This window comes from Diabrotica undecimpunctata, chromosome 4 (genome assembly GCF_040954645.1).
Source record: "Diabrotica undecimpunctata isolate CICGRU chromosome 4, icDiaUnde3, whole genome shotgun sequence".
Lineage (NCBI taxonomy): Eukaryota > Metazoa > Arthropoda > Insecta > Coleoptera > Chrysomelidae > Diabrotica > Diabrotica undecimpunctata.
The window spans coordinates 133,552,589-133,572,587 of record NC_092806.1 but is presented as its reverse complement, the minus strand read 5'-3'; the positions used below and the strand labels follow the sequence as shown (position 1 = coordinate 133,572,587).

At 33.7% G+C, this 19,999-nt stretch overlaps 2 protein-coding genes across 2 annotated transcripts in view; one reads left to right on the top strand and one right to left on the bottom strand.

Annotated features, from left to right (window-relative positions):
* The window catches only part of LOC140440062 (scavenger receptor class B member 1-like), a 314,501-nt gene that overhangs the window by 158,934 nt on the left and 135,568 nt on the right, over positions 1-19,999 (bottom strand). The gene's annotated exons all lie outside the window — the stretch shown is intronic.
* Positions 1,965-3,694, top strand: LOC140438411 (probable citrate synthase 1, mitochondrial). Its single transcript, XM_072528093.1, has one exon. It carries the CDS (start codon positions 2,073-2,075, stop codon positions 3,450-3,452), a length of 1,380 nt encoding a protein of 459 aa, XP_072384194.1. The 5' UTR covers positions 1,965-2,072; the 3' UTR covers positions 3,453-3,694.

Sequence of the window (19,999 nt, the reverse complement as noted above, 5' to 3'; positions counted from 1 at the left end):
GTAATGAAGTCCGGGAATACCTTTGCAGGCAGTTTCCTGGTCGGTGGATTGTAAGGGGTGGTGAAGCACCTATTTCTTGGCCACCCAGAAGTCCCGGTCTTAACCCCATGGACTTTTACTTTTGGGGGTTTATGAAAGAAAAAGTGTATTCTGTAATAATAGAGGACGAAGAACAATTGAGGGTTAGAATAATTGAAGCTCCAAATCAATTTCGTCAGAAAAATATGATTTTTCAGCACATTCGATTTTCCTTATTTAAACGATACCGAATATGTATTGAAGAAAATGGGGGTCATTTTGAACATTTATTGTAATATCATATTTATAGAAGTTATAGAACTTTTTTGTACTTTGTAATTCATTTAAGCCATTTATTTAGTTGCACGTAATTTTTTAAAGGTTAATGAAAAGGGCCGTAACTCAATAAAAACTGTTTTTAGAAAAAAAAGTGATAAGGGGCAAAAAAAATTTAAAAATATTGTGCTAAACTAATGATGCCACAAAAGTCATTTGATTTGAACGTACTCAAAAGTTTGGGGGGATTTAGGGCTGCACACACCCCTTAAAATTTTTCTGTGGGCTTAGATTTTGTTTTTTCTTTTTTATGAAAAATGCTTTCAGAACAAGGAAGTAACGTGTCCATTTTTATTATAAAATGTCAAGTAGTTTAGGAGATAATGCAAAAAAAAACAATTTTTATTATGTTACTTCAAAGGGCTGTAACTTTTTTTGTGTATCCTTTTGTACTAAGGTAAGTTGGATTCAATCAATTATTTTTGTCCCCAGAATGCGTGACTTAATTTATGACATACCTTTTTGAAACACCCAGTATGTAAAATATACTCAAGGACGATCATTGTAGGTTTCACTGATGATGAGTATGAAAATAGGCGAAATATAATCAATACAGTAAAAAGAGTACATTTTGTCTCCAACTGTTTACCCAATTATTTCACTCCTTTGAATTTCAATTTAAGTCAGCTGTTATTGTTTTCTACTGCCGCCAAAATTATGTCTTCGGATTTCACTTCACAGCCTTTACTTTTTTATGGACATTTCAACATAGTTTCTTTTCCAAATGAAATTCCAGATATTTAGCAGTCTCTGCAATAACTACATGTGTATTATCTATTCTGATAGACTGATACCACTCTTTTTATTAATTACTTTTCTTTTAATATATATATTTTTTTAATATTTAGGTCGGAATTTTGGATGTCCTGCTTACCAATCATGATCAGTTTGGGTTTATCTTGTTGATCTTAAGTGCAAATTGGTTGCCTGTAATATCTACTTTGTTAAGCATAATCAGTTAATATTTCATATTACCTGTCAGTACAACGGTAGCATCCACATATCCAAGATAACTGATTGGTACATAAATAATCTTGATGGCTTGCTTGTACCTCTCCAGTGCTTTTTCAAATATTTGCTCCATATATGAGTTGAATAACAGTGTCGAAAAAATGCAGTTCTGTCGAATTTTCTTAGTAATGTGAATATTATGATCCACCATATCTCTTAGCAGAATTAGCAGAATTTTGATAATCTAGATGTTCTTAGTATCGAGTTTTGAAAGATTTAATAGTTATATACAATTGTCATGTTAGATGGTATCAATAGTCGATAAAGCTAAAAAACCGCTTTTAAGTCTGAACTGTGGATTAGCTATACTTTATCGTAATTTTGTTTTTATTCTGCAGTAGAAAAAACGCAAAAATACTTTAAGGGTGTAGCTCAATAAATTTGTAATTCAATATTGATTGCACGTCTGGGAACTTGCTTTTCGGCAAGTGTCACAAACGTAAACCAGTCCAATGAAATTTTACTAGTACCTTTATGTCATTAAACAATCATTAGTCTGAATATAGTCATATATTTAGGTTGTTCTAGTTGAAAACTTTTAATTTTAGATAATTTATGACAACCTGACATTATTATTAATGATGCTTGTCTTTAAATATTTTTCAATTTTTTAAATAATATTTATTTGTCATTTATATTTTTCTAAATTGTCAAACATATACCGATAAATTCTACATTTTTAAATTCTACATAGATATATCTTTTACATGTCTAAAGTAAAATATGACATTGCCAGGGTCGTTAGACAATACAGTGATGATTCACTTAATCTTAAAGAAATACTCAGAAAGAAAATACCTCAAGAAAGAAAACGAATTCAAGAGTTCCGTAAGGAATATGGAAATTTTAAAGTCCAAGATGTTACAATTAACATGATGTATGGAGGTATGAGGGGACTGAAAGCATTAGTAACAGAAACTTCAGTTTTAGATCCCAATGAAGGTATCAGTTTTAGAGGCATTCCGTTACAAAAATGTAGAAAAATTCTTCCAACAACAGCAGGGGGAAAAGAACCAATTCCAGAAAGTCTCTTCTGGCTTCTGCTTACTGGAAATGTACCCTCTCAAGCACAAGCTAATGCAGTTTCCAAAGAATGGGCCCAGAGAGCTGAACTACCACCACATGTCATTAAAGTATTGAAAACAATACCAAAGTCTGTACATCCCATGTCACAACTTTCGGCAGCAGTTACCGTTATGAACAGTGAAAGCAAGTTTCGAAAAGCCTACGCCAGCGGAATTGCCAAGGCCGATTATTGGGAGTACGCTTATGAAGATGCCATGGATCTCATCGCCAGAATTCCTATAATAGCCGCCATGATTTACAAAAACTCCTTCAAAGGTGGTGCCAAAGTCGGTAAAATTGACTCTTCCAAAGATTGGAGTTACAACTTAGCTAAAATGTTAGGATACGACAATCCAGAATTTATAGAACTCATGAGATTGTACCTCTCTATCCACAGTGACCATGAAGGCGGTAACGTTTGTGCTCATACTGTACATTTAGTTGCTTCATCTCTCAGCGATCCTTACCTAGCGTACGCCGCTGGTATAAATGGATTGGCGGGTCCACTCCATGGATTAGCTAATCAAGAGGTACTGATTTGGCTCAATCGGCTTCGAGAACAAATAGGCGACAAAGCAACAAAAGAACAACTTGCAGATTTTATATGGAAAACTCTCAAAGCTGGACAAATTGTACCTGGATACGGACATGCTGTATTGAGAAAAACTGATCCGCGTTATATTGCCCAAAGAGAATTCGCGCAGCAATATTTACCCAACGATCCAATGTTCCAATTGGTCTCAAAAATGTACGAAGTCGTACCTGATATCCTCACCCAGCTAGGAAAAGTCAGTAATCCGTGGCCCAATGTAGATGCTCACTCTGGTGTCCTTTTACAGTATTACGGTCTTAAGGAAATGAGTTATTATACCGTTCTGTATGGAGTATCAAGAGCTTTGGGTACGATGGCATCACTCGTCTGGGACCGAGCTCTTGGATTGCCCCTCGAAAGACCAAAATCTATGTCTACAGATTGTTTGATAGAGCTCGTCAAGGAAAGTCAAAATAAATCAAGTGTCTAATATTTAGTGGAATCATAAAAGTTTAAATAATAATTTGAAACATATTTTATATATTTTTTTTAATTAAAAAATTATCAAGAAATTGATATATAATCGAGAAGTGCAGTCAAATGTGAAACAAGTATATTTAGGTCATACTAAATGAATTTTTTATTTTTTTTTTGTCTCTGGTAAGATAAGTCATATTTTGTATATTTTATATATTTATATATTTATATTGTATAATAAATTTTTTGAATATATTGTAGTATCTCGATTACTAAAGTTTTTTTTCTCGTTTAAGTACTATTCTTGAATAAGGTTTTTTCACATAATTATTTTATACAATGTGGTCATAGTGCTAAGTAAAGTAATTGCTCTGTAATATGTACAGTCTTTGTTATCTCTTTTCTTGTAAATCAGCACTATTCTACCTTATTGTTAGTCTATTGGTATCCCTCCTTTCTGTCAAGTTTTGCTAATTGTTTCCCAACGTTTTACGGTTTAAAAATAAACTTTCATATTGTAATAATTTTAATAGTAAGTGTATTCTCCACAATATCACCAATTCGAATGAGAACCAAGTAGTCAGTTTTGCAACCGCTAAGAACATAAAGTTAGCTTGGGCAGCATTCGGTAAACTGAACTATATACTCAGAAATCAACAAATTCAATTACATCTTAGATCTAAAGTTTTTGATGCATGCATTATTCCGATATTAACTTATGCGGCACAAACATGGACAATCACAAAAAAGAATATGAATATACTTAGAGTCACTCAACACGCGATGGAAAGAGCAATGCTAGGTATATCACTTAAGGACAAGAAAACAAACACATGGATAAGACAGAAAACCAAAGTCACCGATGTGGTGCAAAAATCATTAAAGTTGAAATGGGAATACGCTGGACATGTAGCTAGGAGCGATCTAAACAAACGGCACAGATCAATTTTAACCTGGAGACCATACCAACACAAAAGACCCAGAGGCAGACCTCCTATGAGATGGACAGATGATCTGAAAAGGACTGCCGGGAAAAATTGGCTACAAGTAGCGTACAATAAAAAACAATGGAAAGGAAGACTTGAAGAGGCTTATGTTCAGATGTGGACGTGAATGGCTAGATGAAGAAGAAGAAGAAGAATATAATAGTGGGAAGTTCATATTTTTCACAAAAAAACTTTATTTGATGACTTAGACATTATCCGATAGCTTAACAAATAACCAAATTGATAATCTGCTTTTAGAAGCAAGACATTTCTCTGTGAGCTTCTTTCTGTGACTGTCGTAGCAGGGGGCATTGCCATTCTTGTCTTGCTGACGGTATTAGGAAGGGAGCAGTCCAATGTTGTATGTCCCAATTTTTTTACACCTTCATAAGAGTGTAGGTCGCAGCAATTATCATCGGTTTACTGTTTCTCCATGCTTTTTCAGGATGCGACATCAGCAGCTTAAGAGATCGGCAAACTTACGTTTATCAAAATTTTGCAGAAACATCCTGAGTTAGCTAGTGGAACAGCATTACTTTTCATTGAGAAAGCTGAACAATCTTTGCCCACTGTCGTTGGCGAATGTTTTTTTTTTGTGTCTTTAAATTGTGGAAATAATGATGATTCTTTAACAGCATGAAATTCAACAAATTTGCCAAGACAGTGACCAAAATTACATTTAACTTAATCATTGCTTCCGCCAACATAAGATGCAGCTCGTTACCACGAAATTCATAAAACTAAACATGTTTTTAGTGAAAATTATTCGTTAAAAACCCTCGCGAGCCTAAGGTCGAGCACTAATGATGCAACTCTTTTAAAATAACGGTTGAAAACTAGTTAAAAGCCAGTTTCAGGTGGATCGCCTCTTGGGCGAATGGCCAATGGAATCGGTTTCAGACTATATATTTAAAAAACTTGCGTCATGGGCTCTCGGCCTAATGATTCTTTTTTATCGTATTCTTAGGCGTATTCAAGAACCCGCTCAACTTCTGAGTGCTGTAAAACCCAGAGAAATTAATGAAATTACACACATTTAAAGTGAAAATTATTCCTTGAAAACCCTCTATAATATTGCTCTGATATTACCCTTTTTATTGTAAAATGATCAGAAAAAAAATGATAACGACCAAAAGAAAATTTTAATAAAAAAAAGGCAGATATCGAGCACAGTTTTTATTATTAAATCTTGCCCAAGTACTCTCGCTCCTAAAGCATCTTCAGGAGCATTTTCAAATTAAGCTATTCAACAATATATATCTTCTTCTTCTTCAGTGCTTTATCCGGTCCAGCTGTTGGCAATCATCAAGGCTATGATAGTTTTGTTGACTGTTCTGCGAAACAGCTCCGCGGAGGTCATACCAAACCATTGTCGGAGGTTTTATAACCACGAGATACGAGGATGTCCCGGTCCTCTCCTGCCAAATACTTTACCCTGCATAACTAGTTGAAGAATTTGATATTTTTCTTCGTTCCTCATCACGTGACCGAGGTACTCAAGCTTACGTTGTTTCACTAAATTAAGCACTTCTTTTTTTCTTTTTACAACAACAATATATATATAGAATGTCATAAGCATTAAAATATTCATTGACACAACACGACACAAGGACAAACAGTTTAAAAATTATTGAAAACGACGAAGCTACATATTGGGTGCCATCAGGAGAGAGTATCATTCTCTATCATTCTCATGCGGATTAGTTTTATTTGTTCGGTTTGTATTTCATCCAAAATTTCTATTATTAACTATTATAGTTAAATACTAACTATTCAGATCCAGATGTCAATAAAGTAAGCCTTTGCAATTCGGGGATTCCCTTATTACATGATGTCCCTATGACATCATTGCGAGTTTCGCATTGAAAGGAATAACCTGTTATTGTTTTTAAATAATTTTTTTCTTAGCGGTGCTTCGTTAGAAGAGCTATTACAACTATCACCTTCCAAAACAAAACATAAAAATCTCAATAAATAACACACATTTCATAAATATATCTCCAGAATAAATATAAATAACTTTAAAGAACTTAATGGTATAGAACATTACTTTCATCAAACAAACAATTACATTTCACCTATCTCTACTTCATTGGATAAAATCTGTCTCCTCAAGAACTTCCCCGTTTACTGTTAAACAATTACAATAGTTGACCTGAGTTCTCCAATCAACAATACAAGATAGTTTGAACCATATTCTTTCAACCATCAATTAATAGAGTACCGGCATGTAAGTAATGTTTTATTTATTTGTTTATTTATTAATTCATTACAGTTTAATAGACTATTTTACCAATTTGTGGGTCTTACCTTGTCTGCTTAAACATTTTATTCATTTATAAAACCACAGACATGTAATATTGGTATAATTACTGTAATTTATATAATTTATATCACCTATCTTTGTTTTATCTTTATTAGACAACACCCTAATATGGGATTATTATTTTCAGCATTTTAACTTTGTATCGTGACCTGAAGATGCTTTGCATATTGTAGAAAGCGAAACCGGTCGTCCGATTAGTTAAATTAAATTGATTGTGAGTAAGTCTAATTTATTATTTCTTTTACCTTTTTAAATTTTGTATTTCTAATGGTTGGCTACATAAATGGCCTTATCATTCGCTAAAAATAGGTTTTCTTCTGTGCAGATCTCTCTTATTGCTATGCATGACAGTAGATGGTGACTATTCTGAACCGCTATTCAGGTATTGTTCTTCTGGTATCTCCATTTCTTCAGGTTACTAGTACAAAGTGAAAAGCCAGTCCTTAGTTTGTTTAGCGCTTTTCATGTGGGATACGGCAAATTGTGCCCAGCGGTCATTTCCTCTGAGAGGACAAAATGTGTTGTAGCTGACGCTTACCACAGGTGTATTTGGCGTGTCGTTGGCTCTTCGGGGAGGGATCGTGATTTTCTCAAAAAGCTTTTCCGAGATCGTAGTCTACTTGGCTGAACTTGGTGGTCATACAAGGTGTGCCTTCGATCTTTCGTTCCATCTCTGACGTTACCCGTCTTCTGATAGTAGGTGGAGCAATTCCAACTATAGGGTAGACCTATTCGATAGGTGTCGATTTCAGGGAACCAGATATTATACGAACCGTTTCATTTAACGCAACATCGACGTTTTTAGCGTGAGCAGAGTTTTCCTACACTGGTGCTCCAAACTCGTCGGCAGAAAAACATAATGCTAAGGCAGAAGTACGGAGAGTGTATGGTTGTGCTCCCCATTTTGGATTTGTTAGTTTGCGGATAATATTATTTCTGGCGCTCACCTTTTTCTTGACATCTTGACAGTGATATCGATGAGACAGAGTTCTATTAAGATGTACACCGAGGTATTTTGAGGTCTCATTGTGTTCCAGCATCTGACCACACCAGTCCACCTCCAGTGTATATCTGAAACCCAGGTTTGGTTTTCAGATGGTTTTCGCTAAGTCTTCTAGGGTCTGTCAGTTTTACTTCGATTTCATTGAAGGTACATCATTGAGCTGCCACAGCTGTATTATCCGCGTAAATAAACTATCTTGTTTGTTGGTTTTTGGGTTGGTCGTTGGTGTAAATGTTGTATAGCATCAGCGCAACATACTTTGTAGCAATACATCAAGAGGTAGGATTTTAAAACCGCTCTTAATAAATAAATCTCTTAGACCACGTGCTTTAAAAGGCAAAGATTTACTTTACAAGTAAAACAAGAAAAATCAGTTGATATTAAAAAATTGGTAGAAAAACATTATGATTTAAACTGGAAGGGTATTAAGGAATTAATCTCTTTTTTTTATCTGTGCTTTTCTGTGGAACGTATCCATCGCACAAAACAAGACCTTACTGAATATATATATATATATATATATATATATATATATATATATATATATATATATATATATATATATATATATGTATATATATATATATATATATATACTCAAAAATTTTTTTCATATTATCTGTAACGCCACTGAACGTTTCTCATTTGAAAGTTTTTGCACTAATTTTTTTTTGTCTACTAAAATAATGTACTTTATTGCTGGTTTTTTGTTTCTTAATCGTCGCAAAGATTCTCAGTATTCATATTGCGTTCATCAGTTTTCGAAAACCGATATTTGTAAAAATTGATTTGCGTTTTATTTACTTTGTAGTTAACAATATGATTAGACAAGTGATATCTGAGTTCAACAGAGCTAGAATCGTTACTTTGATTGAGGAAGGCCACACACAAGTCGACGTTGCTGTCCGGGTTGGAGTTAATCAGAGTGACGGGTCTCGGATTGTGAAAAAGTATCGACGAATAGTATGAGACGAGTTCGGTTAGCGATCTTCCAAAAAGCGGAAGACCCAGAATTACTACCAATGTCCAAGAACGCTTTTTAACGTTAACTGCCCGGAGAAACCCCTCTATGACTGCCTCAGCTATTAGAAGAGAACTCCAGCAAGCTGATAATATTGTAATTTGCGATCAGACTATTAGAAACAGGTTACATTCGGCGAATTTATTTACAAGAAGACCATTGTTTATACCAAAGCTTACGTTAGAGCAGAAAAGTACTTGACTGGAATGGGCCAATGAACATTTACAATGGCATGACAACAGATGGGGAAACGTGTTATTTTCTGATGAAACCAAAATTAGCCTCTTGTCAGATATGTCGGATAATTGCCGAATTAAGATTTGGAGGAACCCAACCTAATGTTTTGGGGCAGCATCATGCTAAATAATAAAACTCCTTTAATTCCTATTTTTGGTAACATGAATGGACAGATTTATATTGATACCATTCTTAGGCCTGTTTTACGCTTGTGGCGAGGAGCTGTTGGTCCAGAATTTATTTTTATGGACGACAATGCGCCTCTCCATCGTACGATACATGTGGCAGATTTTTTAGAGACAGAAGATATCGTCAGATTACAATGGCCACCTTGCTCACCTGACCTCAATCCCAGTGAGCACGGATGGGATATGCTGAAAAGAAAAATTCAGTCCCGGCAGCCACCCCAAGAACACTACAAGACCTTAGAATAGATTGAAGATCGGGGCACCATGGGCCAGAACTACATTAATACACTTATAAGAAGCATGGGACATCGCATTCAGTCTTGCATTGATGCAAGAGGTGGAAATATGGCATATTAAGTATTAGTTCCTATATCTGTACAAATTTAAAAAAATATATTTATAATACATATTATAAATAATAATAAAAATTGTTAATCCTTTAAATTTTGTTTATTGTTTTCTTCAAAACATACAATTTTATATAATATAATAAAGTATTTTGTTAAAAAAAATAGATTTCACCAGATAATTTCGTGGATAATTTTGAAAATATTACATTATGCAAAACATTTTTGAGTGTGTGTCATATTCGCAGTTTTAAACTTCTCCTTCTTTTTGATGAGCAAAAAGTTTAATTGCTTTGGGCGTAAAACCTTGGAAGTTTCATTTGTCTACTTAGGCCAAAGTAGAATTTATTGACCATAATTTTCCTAAAAGAAACCTAGATACACGAAATACTTCATCTCTTGTAAAAAAGATGTAGCGATTAACTTTTATTTATTGCTGCACGTACAAACATATTTATAAATAAGAAATAATACTAAAATCAGATCTAAATTTACGAAATACAAAAATTGTTATTTAATATCCAAATTTATTAGCGAAAAGTAATAAAAATTCCCAGCACTTTACCAATTAAGTGAATAGTTTCAAAATAGTAAACATGACATTACCTTTGCATCATTAAATGATAATTAAAAATTTTTGTTTTGTAAAAATTTTTCATGCTAATCTCACCAGTCGAACACAAAATAATTAAGACGAAAATACATGTAGGACGAACCACAAACACATTAAATCGGCTGACGCATGATTTTTCTGAAAAATGTTATATATATATAATTATTATTTCGTATAAAAAAGGTTGAAGATTTTGAATAATTTTTTGTCAGACTGTAGTTATATAGACAAGGAAATAACACTTTACATATTATGAAGCTAAACAATAACTATCTCAGCAATATAAGAGCAAATGCCTGAGGAATGGACCATTGATTCACTGTGTCCACCACACAAGAAAAGCGAGCAGCTGTGACAATAAAAGAGGGCTCACACCTTTGAATCTGGCTTCAATATAAAATTTATTTGGTTAAGGCAAATATTAAACTCAAAGATAATGAATATGTAGACTATTTAGCTAAGACCAGTGTTACATCAGGCACCTTATTGCCATATTGTTTATGTATATCAGATCTCCGTCATTTGTCGTTTCCCCATTACTGATAATCGTGATTTTTTCCAATATTCCTAACAATTTTTCTTCATTGGTCTCTATCTTTAGCTGCTCCAAAAGCTTCGCAGAATGAGTTTCCAGCTAAATTCTTATTTTGGTCGGACCAACTAGTTGGTGATCGTCCTCTTGATCTTCTGCCGAAACGTTTCCAGAAATAATTAATCTCTCATCGTTTGTCTTATGAGCTGTCCAAGGTATGCGCAGCATTCATCTTCAGCACCACATCTCAAAAGCATCGATTTTTTGGCGCTGGCGTCCGCAAAGAGTCCAAGTCTCTGCCCTGTATAGAAATATTGAAAATACAAGGGCATTCACTAGTCTCTTCTTGATATTTTGATAGATAGATCTGTCCTTCCAAACTTTAGTTAGGCCATTTTTTGCCATACCAATACGACTCCGAACTTCAGCTTCACAGTTATCACCGTTACTATCTATCTCAATACGCCGTTTTATTTCCGTATTTTTATCCCATTCTTCATTTAGTTCGCAACCTAAGTACTGATATCTGTGCATCCTGCCTAAAAGTTTTCCTTTAGCATAAACACTGTCTTCCTCAATCTTGTTCTTGCTTACCACTATGAATTTTGTTTTATTTGTATTCAGTGCCATTCCATACCTTTCGCAGTATTGGGTAATGCGATCAACCAAGATCTGTAGTCCTTCTCTGCTGCCCGCTTGGAGTATTGTGTCATCTGCGTATCTAAGATTATTCAGAAGTGCTCCGTTAATAAATATGCCTTCATTTACGTCTTCTAATGTCTCTTTAAACAATTCTTCTGAATACATATTAAAAAGTAAAGGGGAAAGCACACATCCTTGTCTTACTCCATGATTTATAGGTATTTCTTTCGATTTTTGTTGGTCTATTCGTATTGAATTAATATTTGGGGATTTATTTCTCTTTAACGATTTAATTGCATATTTGACTTCAGCGAGTAAGGCGGTAGGTTCTCTAGGGTAGTTAGAGGGCCACTGATTTTCTGCTGGTACCTCGTTATTTTTATATAGCTCGCCACAGTACTTTCGCCATGTTTCCAATATTTCGTCAGTATCTTGTCAGATATAATCAGCTTGTTCTTTGCGGCACTGTTTTCTAATTTCTTTTGTTCATGCTCTGTATTCATCGTTTGTTTCGTATCTAGTTTTATGTTCTTTTCTGCGTTAAATCGCAGTCCACGTACTATCGGATATCTATGGTTCACCGCCCGTGTAAACCACTACCTAACAGTCTTTTGCAGCCTCTATTACCTTATCTTTGAGACAGATCCAAGTGCTCTCAGGATCTATCTACTTGGTACAAAGAAAGAGCTTTTTCAAGGTTTTGTTGGAAGTCATTGATTTTTGATGGACTTAGAGACATGACTTTTCTTAGGGGTCTTCTTTTGGAGACTTTGTTCATCCATCTGTGCTGCGCCATGTGTATAATCTCAGTGGATGATGTTGATAGAACGTGTTTGTAATTGTGAGCTGTTGTTCTTCACTAAACGTGAAGTTCTGTAAAGAAGAGTAGAGTATATCAGATGCCATTACGATTTTAAAAAACAGCTATTGACATAGAAAGATGAATGGAACTTTTATTGCCTTACAAGCCATACAAGATACACCACTTTACAACCAGTTATTCCACAAACTACTTGGCTTAAGAGTTTTAAAGCTTCTCGTAAATTCCTAGTCTTGCCATAAATATCAATACAAGGTATTTAACTAAAGAAATTTAAACTACTAAGTTGATTTGAAAAATTTTTGCACAATTTATTAATAATAAAATGAACTACAAACTACAAAAAAATTATTCCAAATAGCCGCTATTTGCCTGAAAAAAGTCTGTTAGACCATTCATCGATCGCTAAACGGTCGACATATACAGGCACATTGTCCACAACTTTTACCAGAGCCTATTTCAATGACTCTAGATTAAGGGGACGTCTTGTACAGACCATGCCCTCTAAAAATAACCACAATTAGTATTCGAGTAGATTAAGGTCTGGGCTGGCTGATGGGAAAAATACAATCTGTCTCTGATAAAATAAAATTCTGAAGCTACGTCAATGACGGAAGAAACAACGGCTTTGTAGCATTATTACAACAGAAGTTAGTGAAATTTATGTTTCAAAAACTCATCATATGCATCGCATTATATATCAAGAAGTACTAAGCACGAAGGTGATCAACATGGAGAATGTTTTGCCGTATATAAAAAAATAAATTTTATAAGATATCGAGGCTTAAGTCAACGACAATTCATTATATTATTAAGTGAATTAGATAGAACATATTGAAGTTTATCCTACTATAAAAAGGTACATTGGTTATCTTGTTCCAAGGTCTTTAAACACTTCTGGTATTTGAAAGAGATAATGTAAGTTTTTACAAAAAAATATCAAGAACAAATCAAGCTTGGTTTTTGGTCAAATATGGTTACAATATTTATATTTTATGAATGATATAACTCTTATCCGATTAAAATTTATTGTTACAAGACAAAGATCAGCTTTTTAAAGCATTTAAATGTAAACTATTTCTTTGGAACAATTAACTGAAAATGAAGATTTAACGCACTTGCCAACGTGCAATAAGAACAAATCTAGTTCAGATGATACTGAATCATACCAAAAATACGCAGAATACATTTCATATCTTAGAACAGAATTTGAAGCAAAACTTAAAGATTTTAATTCTTTGCAAGACAAAGTTTGTTTGTTTTTTTCGATTTTCTTTTTCTTCTTCGATAAATATAGTCAGTAATACCAAGTAATATGACGATGGAAGTGATTGAGATTCACTACGACTAAAATTTGAAGGCAAAATTTACTGAAGTGGGTGTACCTGAAATTTACAAATATTTACCATTAAGATTTGAAAATACTTAAAAATTCGCATTTGAAATTATTTCCATGTATAGTAGTACTTTTCAGTACGAGCAATTATTTTAGTTATAAATGAAAATAAATCTTCTGTCAGAAACTGTATTAATAACACTTATATTTTGGGGCCAATTTTGGGGCCAATTTTGAAATAAGATTTGGCCAATAAAATTTCTCCCGAAATAGGAAGGATAGTATGAGACAAAAGGTGTCAGGTATCAGGACGTAAACAATAATTTAACTTTATGTATGTTTATTACAATGTACTATTCGAAAAAAATATATTTGTTTCTACGAACATTCGAACATTGATTTTTTTTTCTGTTCACTTAAGATAAACATTGTTTATTTGGCCCAAGTTAGCTTTTGAGTTTGAAACCCCTGATCTAAAAGAACTACTCAACCAACCAGTAGAAAGAATAATTAACCCTCGGTTAGTGATCGGGGGTATACCATATCCCAGGTACTCCTTTTATTTCTATAAAATCGAAAGTAGATGAAAGAGCGTCTTCTAGCGCCTAGTAGCTGTAGTTTATACATGTTTTCTCACGATGACCTTGTTACCAGATGTACATACAATTTCAGTTTGAATTAGGAGTTGCTCAAAGACAGTTGGGGTGTGTGATACCCCGATACTGAATTATAGAATAATTATGTCTTAGGAACAAGAGCAGGAAAGGTTAAAACGTTTATAGGCGGAGTTTGGCAGTATTTCTGACGATGATAAATCGTTCATTGATAGTGAATCTGAGGAAGAACAAACTGCATTAGAAAGTCAAGAGACAATCATATTGGAGGAAAGGGCTCAAGGAGAGACAGCACACAAAAGGGAGGATTCTGAAGAAGAAAGTGATTGGGCCAGTTTCTGGTACTAAAGGTAATATTACTTTCGATAACTGGTTTACCAGTTATCCGCTCATGATCAATCTACTTTAAACTCATTATCTTACATCGGTTGGGACAGTTAGGAAGAACAAAAGGCAAATTCCAACAGCACTTCTGAACAAACGAGGAAGAGAAATTCACAGTTCAAAATTTGTCTTCAAAGAAGATATAACGGCTGTCTCATATGTGCCAAAAAAGTAAAAAAATGTAATCCTCTTTTCTACATTGCATCATGATGATACTATAATTGAAGAAACTGGTGAAAAGAAATTACCTGAAATTATCGACTTTTACAATTCCACCAAAGGCGGTGTAGACACATTGGATGAGCTATCTGCTAATTACAGCGTACCAAGAAATAGTCGTCGTTGGACGTTGACACTATTTTTTTCGTTTTTGAATAAAGCTGGAGTGAATGCTTAAGTTATATATAAAAGTTTCGAAGTTTCGAAACCAACAAAGACAAAACCCTTCCTTGCGTCGACCACTACGTGATAATCAGCAACCAGAGGTACATCTGTTGGGACCTAAGCGACGTAGGATAAGCAGTAGATGTTCTGTTTGTCCAAGAAATAAAGATAGGAAGACTTTTTACATATGCATGCGATGTGATACTCCAATTTGTTTGAAACACACAATAATATGTGTTCAGATTGCGACAATTTTGACGAGTCGTAACTTTTTTATTTTTTAATGTATTTTGGCGAACATTTTCTTCTTTAGTTTGTAGAATTCGCCTGACATGCATACAACAACTTATTTCCGAAACCAATCCTGACTTTATTTGTTTACAAGAAACAAACTTTACAGAAACACACAACCCTCATCTAAAAAATTTTGTTAGTTATCACCATATCAGAACTACACACCGACGCGCTAGCGGAGGGACATCAATTTTCGTATCAACTGAAATTTTTCACCGTAAACTTCACCTAAACACTACATTAGAAGCTGTTGCTATAACAGCATGGTGTCCAGAACAAATCACAATATGTAGCTTATATATTCCTCCTAATTATACATTGACAAGCACTGAATTAGAAAACCTAATATCTCAAATTTCTGGCCCATTTATTATGGTTGGAGATTTTAATGCACACAACACTATGTGAGGCTCCAAAAATACATATGGTAGAGGTAAAATAATCGAAAATGTCATTAATAATACTGATATTAACTTATTAAATACAGGAAATAGTACATACTTTCATATTCAGTCAGGAAGCTTCTCATCAATAGACTTAAGCTTATGTGATCCCAAAATACACCCGTTACTAACTTGGCATACTCTAGATAGCTTATTCGATAGCAATCATTTTCCCATTATCATTACTAATAATTCAGTCAAATCGGAATATACAAAAGCGAGATGGAAAATCTCAAATCAAAATAAAATCAAAATAACATAGACGAAGACATAAAACAACTAAACTATTGCATAGTTTCCTCTGCAGAGGAGTGTATCGGCAAATACAAAATTAACCCAATAAAAAAACACGTTCCCTGGTGGAATGACTCATGCAAAACAGCAATTCAAGAAAGCAAAAGAGCTTCAAACAGATTCCGAAAATCGCGCACTCTAGCTGACCTAATAGATTTTAAAAGGCTCAGAGCAAAAACAAAACGCATAATAAAAAACAGTAAACAAAATTCATGGAATCATTTTACCAGATCTATTACAAAAGATACCCCACCGACTCAAGTATGGTCAAAAATAAAGAGAATGAAAGGACATTACACATCATACAAAATTCCAGCTCTCACCATTCAAGACAAAATAATTACAGATGACCAACAAATCAGTGATATGCTTTCCCAACACTTTCTGAGTAAATCAAATAATCCTACTAATCCACATAACGAAATTGATGCTACTCACAAAACTTGCAATACTAATCATCCCATTAATATACCTTTCAGTTTCCAAGAACTAAATGATGCCATTTTTTCGACAAAAAGCTCAGCTGCAGGCCCTGACGATATTCCCTCTATCTTTTTAAAAAACCTTCACCAAAATACATACGAGAAAATACTCCAACTGTTCAACAACATTTGGTCTTCCCAAAAATTTCCATCACTATGGAAACAATCCATAACGATTCCTATTAAAAAAGGCGATCAATCCCTAGACACGCTAAACTCATACAGGCCAATCTCTCTCACCTGTACATTATGTAAACTTTTAGAAAAAATGGTTAATAAAAGATTACTTTGGTACCTTGAACAAAATAAAATCCTCGACCAATTTCAATCAGGCTTCAGACCAAATCGATGCACCATGGACAATCTTATACTTCTGCAATCAACAATTGCGACTGCGCTATCTAACAAAAATGAAGTCATTGCAATCTCCCTTGACATCGAAAGCGCTTTTGACTCAAATAAACAAACTAAACCAGAACAAGTTATCCGGTAATATATATTCGTTTATAAAAAAATTTCTCACAGAGCGATCCTTTAAAGTAATTACTAATGGCAAAACTTCCTCACAGTACACAACCACAAACGGTGTCCCACAAGGGTCTGTCCTAAGCAGCACACTATTTTTCCTTAGTATTAACGATATTAGTTCATTCATAAACGACCCTGTACAATACGGAATATATGCTGACAACATAATATTATTCTGTCATGGAAAGGTCACATCCAGCACAAATACTTTACTACAAAACACTCTAAGTAAAATAAACAACTGGGCCAGTCAATCCGGCCTTAACTTCTCCCCATCCAAATCCAAAGTTATTCATTTTACCAGAAGACAAAACACGCAATCTCCAACCATTACTCTGAATGGAAATTTTCTCCAAGTAGTAAATCAAATAAAGCTTCTTGGCATTATTTTCGATAAAAAACTTTCCTGGAGACCACACATTCGAGAACTTAAGGGTAGCTGCCTTCAAAGAATGAATCTTCTTAAATCACTAGCTCATTATAGTTGGGGAGCCGATGAGGAAACACTACTAAAAATATATCGAGCTCTTATTCGCTCCAAACTTGACTATGGTAGTGTTCTCTACATGTCATCAAGTAACTCACTACTACGTTCACTAAATGTAGTCCAAAATACTTCCCTTCGACTCTGTTTAGGAGCATTCCGATCCAGTCCGGTGGAAAGCATTCATGTAGAATGTTTCGAACCCTCGCTTCATCTAAGACGACAACAACTTCTACTACTCTATTTCGCTAGAGTTTCAGCAAATCCCACAAATCCCACAAGAAACCTCATTTGTAATAGACAATTACCAGTTACTAATAATCCTAGAATGGTACCGTCCACTATACAGATATTAATTCCTTATTTAGATATCAATCTATTGTCGACCAGCCCTTTCACGGTCCCTCAAACTCCTCAATGGATATGTTAACTTCCAAATTTCAATATCGAATTATCCAAATATAATAAGAATGAAACATCACCTTCCGTTATCAAACAAAGATTCTACGAAATACTACATCAATGCAACTTCGATAGGATCCTTTACTCAGATGCATCTAAGACTGAAGAAGGTGTTGGCTGTGCTGTTACAACGACTACAACCACCGTCAAGTTGTTTCGACTCTCCAGCAATTGCAGTATTTATACTGCTGAACTATATGGAATACTACAAGCGGCGAAAACTCCACTCAACGATGATAAAACTATAGCAATCTGTACGGACTCTCTGTCCTCCATGCAGTCCATAAGAAACGTACATTCTATCCACCCAATAGTTTAAGAAATCCAGAGTATATGTAATCGCCTTCAAACTAATGGAATTACAGTAACAATATTGTGGGTTCCATCACACGTTGGTATTCCAGGTAACGAAAAAGCCGATCAAGCAGCAAAATAAGCATGTTCTCTTAACGTAACAACAGACATTCAAACATCATCAGATTTAAAAAGAATAATCAAACATAAAATAATGGACCTTTGGAATGATCATTGGAAAAGAAGCAATACCAAGTTAAGCGTTCTACAACCAAACATTTTCTACCACCAGCTCCCACCAATGAAAAGAAAGGACAAATCTATCATTCGAAGATTGAGAATAGGGCACACACGCCTTACACATGGACCTAATGAATTCCAGTAATCAGATTTTGTGCCAGTACTGTACGTGTACGTCTTGACTGTCAACATTACCTAGCGGCCAGAAGAAAATACAATCTTGGTAACGACCTAAAAGACATACTTATCTCAAACAGCAGCAACTATGAAAATGTATAAAACTTTTTAAAAAACACAAAGTTATACACTTTAATATAAAACAAAATGTATTATAAAAAATGTATTGTAACTAATTTGTACCCAATATATATATATATATATATATATATATATATATATATATATATATATATATATATAAGTTTATTTAGAGTTGTGGGATCAATAAAATTTTTCATAATATCTAAGTGTATTATTGTTCACTCGTGTTTTTTGACTAGCATAATTGCAATATGTTGGATAAATGATGTTTACCATTTAAATGTAAGACTTTTGCAGTATTATATTTGCTTTATTTGAATCATAAATAAGTAAAAAACCAAGATTAACCATTTTAAATAATTAAATTTAAAAATTTTAATCAGATATATATATATATATATATATATATATATATATATATATATATATATATATATATATATATAACCAGAAACCAAACTATCCAGTTATATAACACTACTAAAAAAATTTACTTCTTTTACGACTCCATAAAATATCTTTAACTAATTGATTTGACGTACAACGATTTGCGTAAACCAATTTTTTCTTTTTTGGAAAATTACTATTGTTTATTATTACACTATGCATAGTAGTTTTTTCAGTTTTTACATTTAATAGTAAACAAGCTTTTTTTTTATTTCACAAAAGCCGCAGACTATGGAACAAAAATACGAACATGGAAAAAATATAAATAAAAGGCTTCTTTCAAGATGAAAGACTTTTGATTTACGTAGTGAAAATTGAAACGTTAAAAATAAAATTATTTTAAATTTAAATTGTGGTTTATTCCCAATAAGAATACTAATAAGAATAGCTTCAGAACAAGCATAGCTAAGAATAAAATAGTTTTAGAACAATATAACTAACAGACTCGGTCCGGACAATATCAAAATAACCAGACAGCGCACCAATCATAATGGTCTCGATAATGGTTTCATCGCAATCCTTAAGAAAAACAACGCTAAAAAATGTAAAAATCATAGAACGTAACCCTTTCAAGAGCGTGGGCAAATTAAATAGTTTTAAACAATTTTCTTTGACTGGTTAACAATTATACAACTACTCCTAATGATGAATAGTGCAACAAAAAATTTTGCTTCTCCCTCTAATTTATTAGAGTGCAGTGCTCATACGCAAAAAATGTTAATTCAAAAAAAGGAACATTTGAAACTAATTTTAAAGATAGAATGATGAGATAAAGAATTAAATAATGATGATTTTCAGAAACGAATAGTATTTTGTAAATGGGCCCCAGTGATGATGATGATTGTTGTGATGTGGAAGTGAAGCAGATTTCAAATTTAAAATAAAATACAGGGTGTTC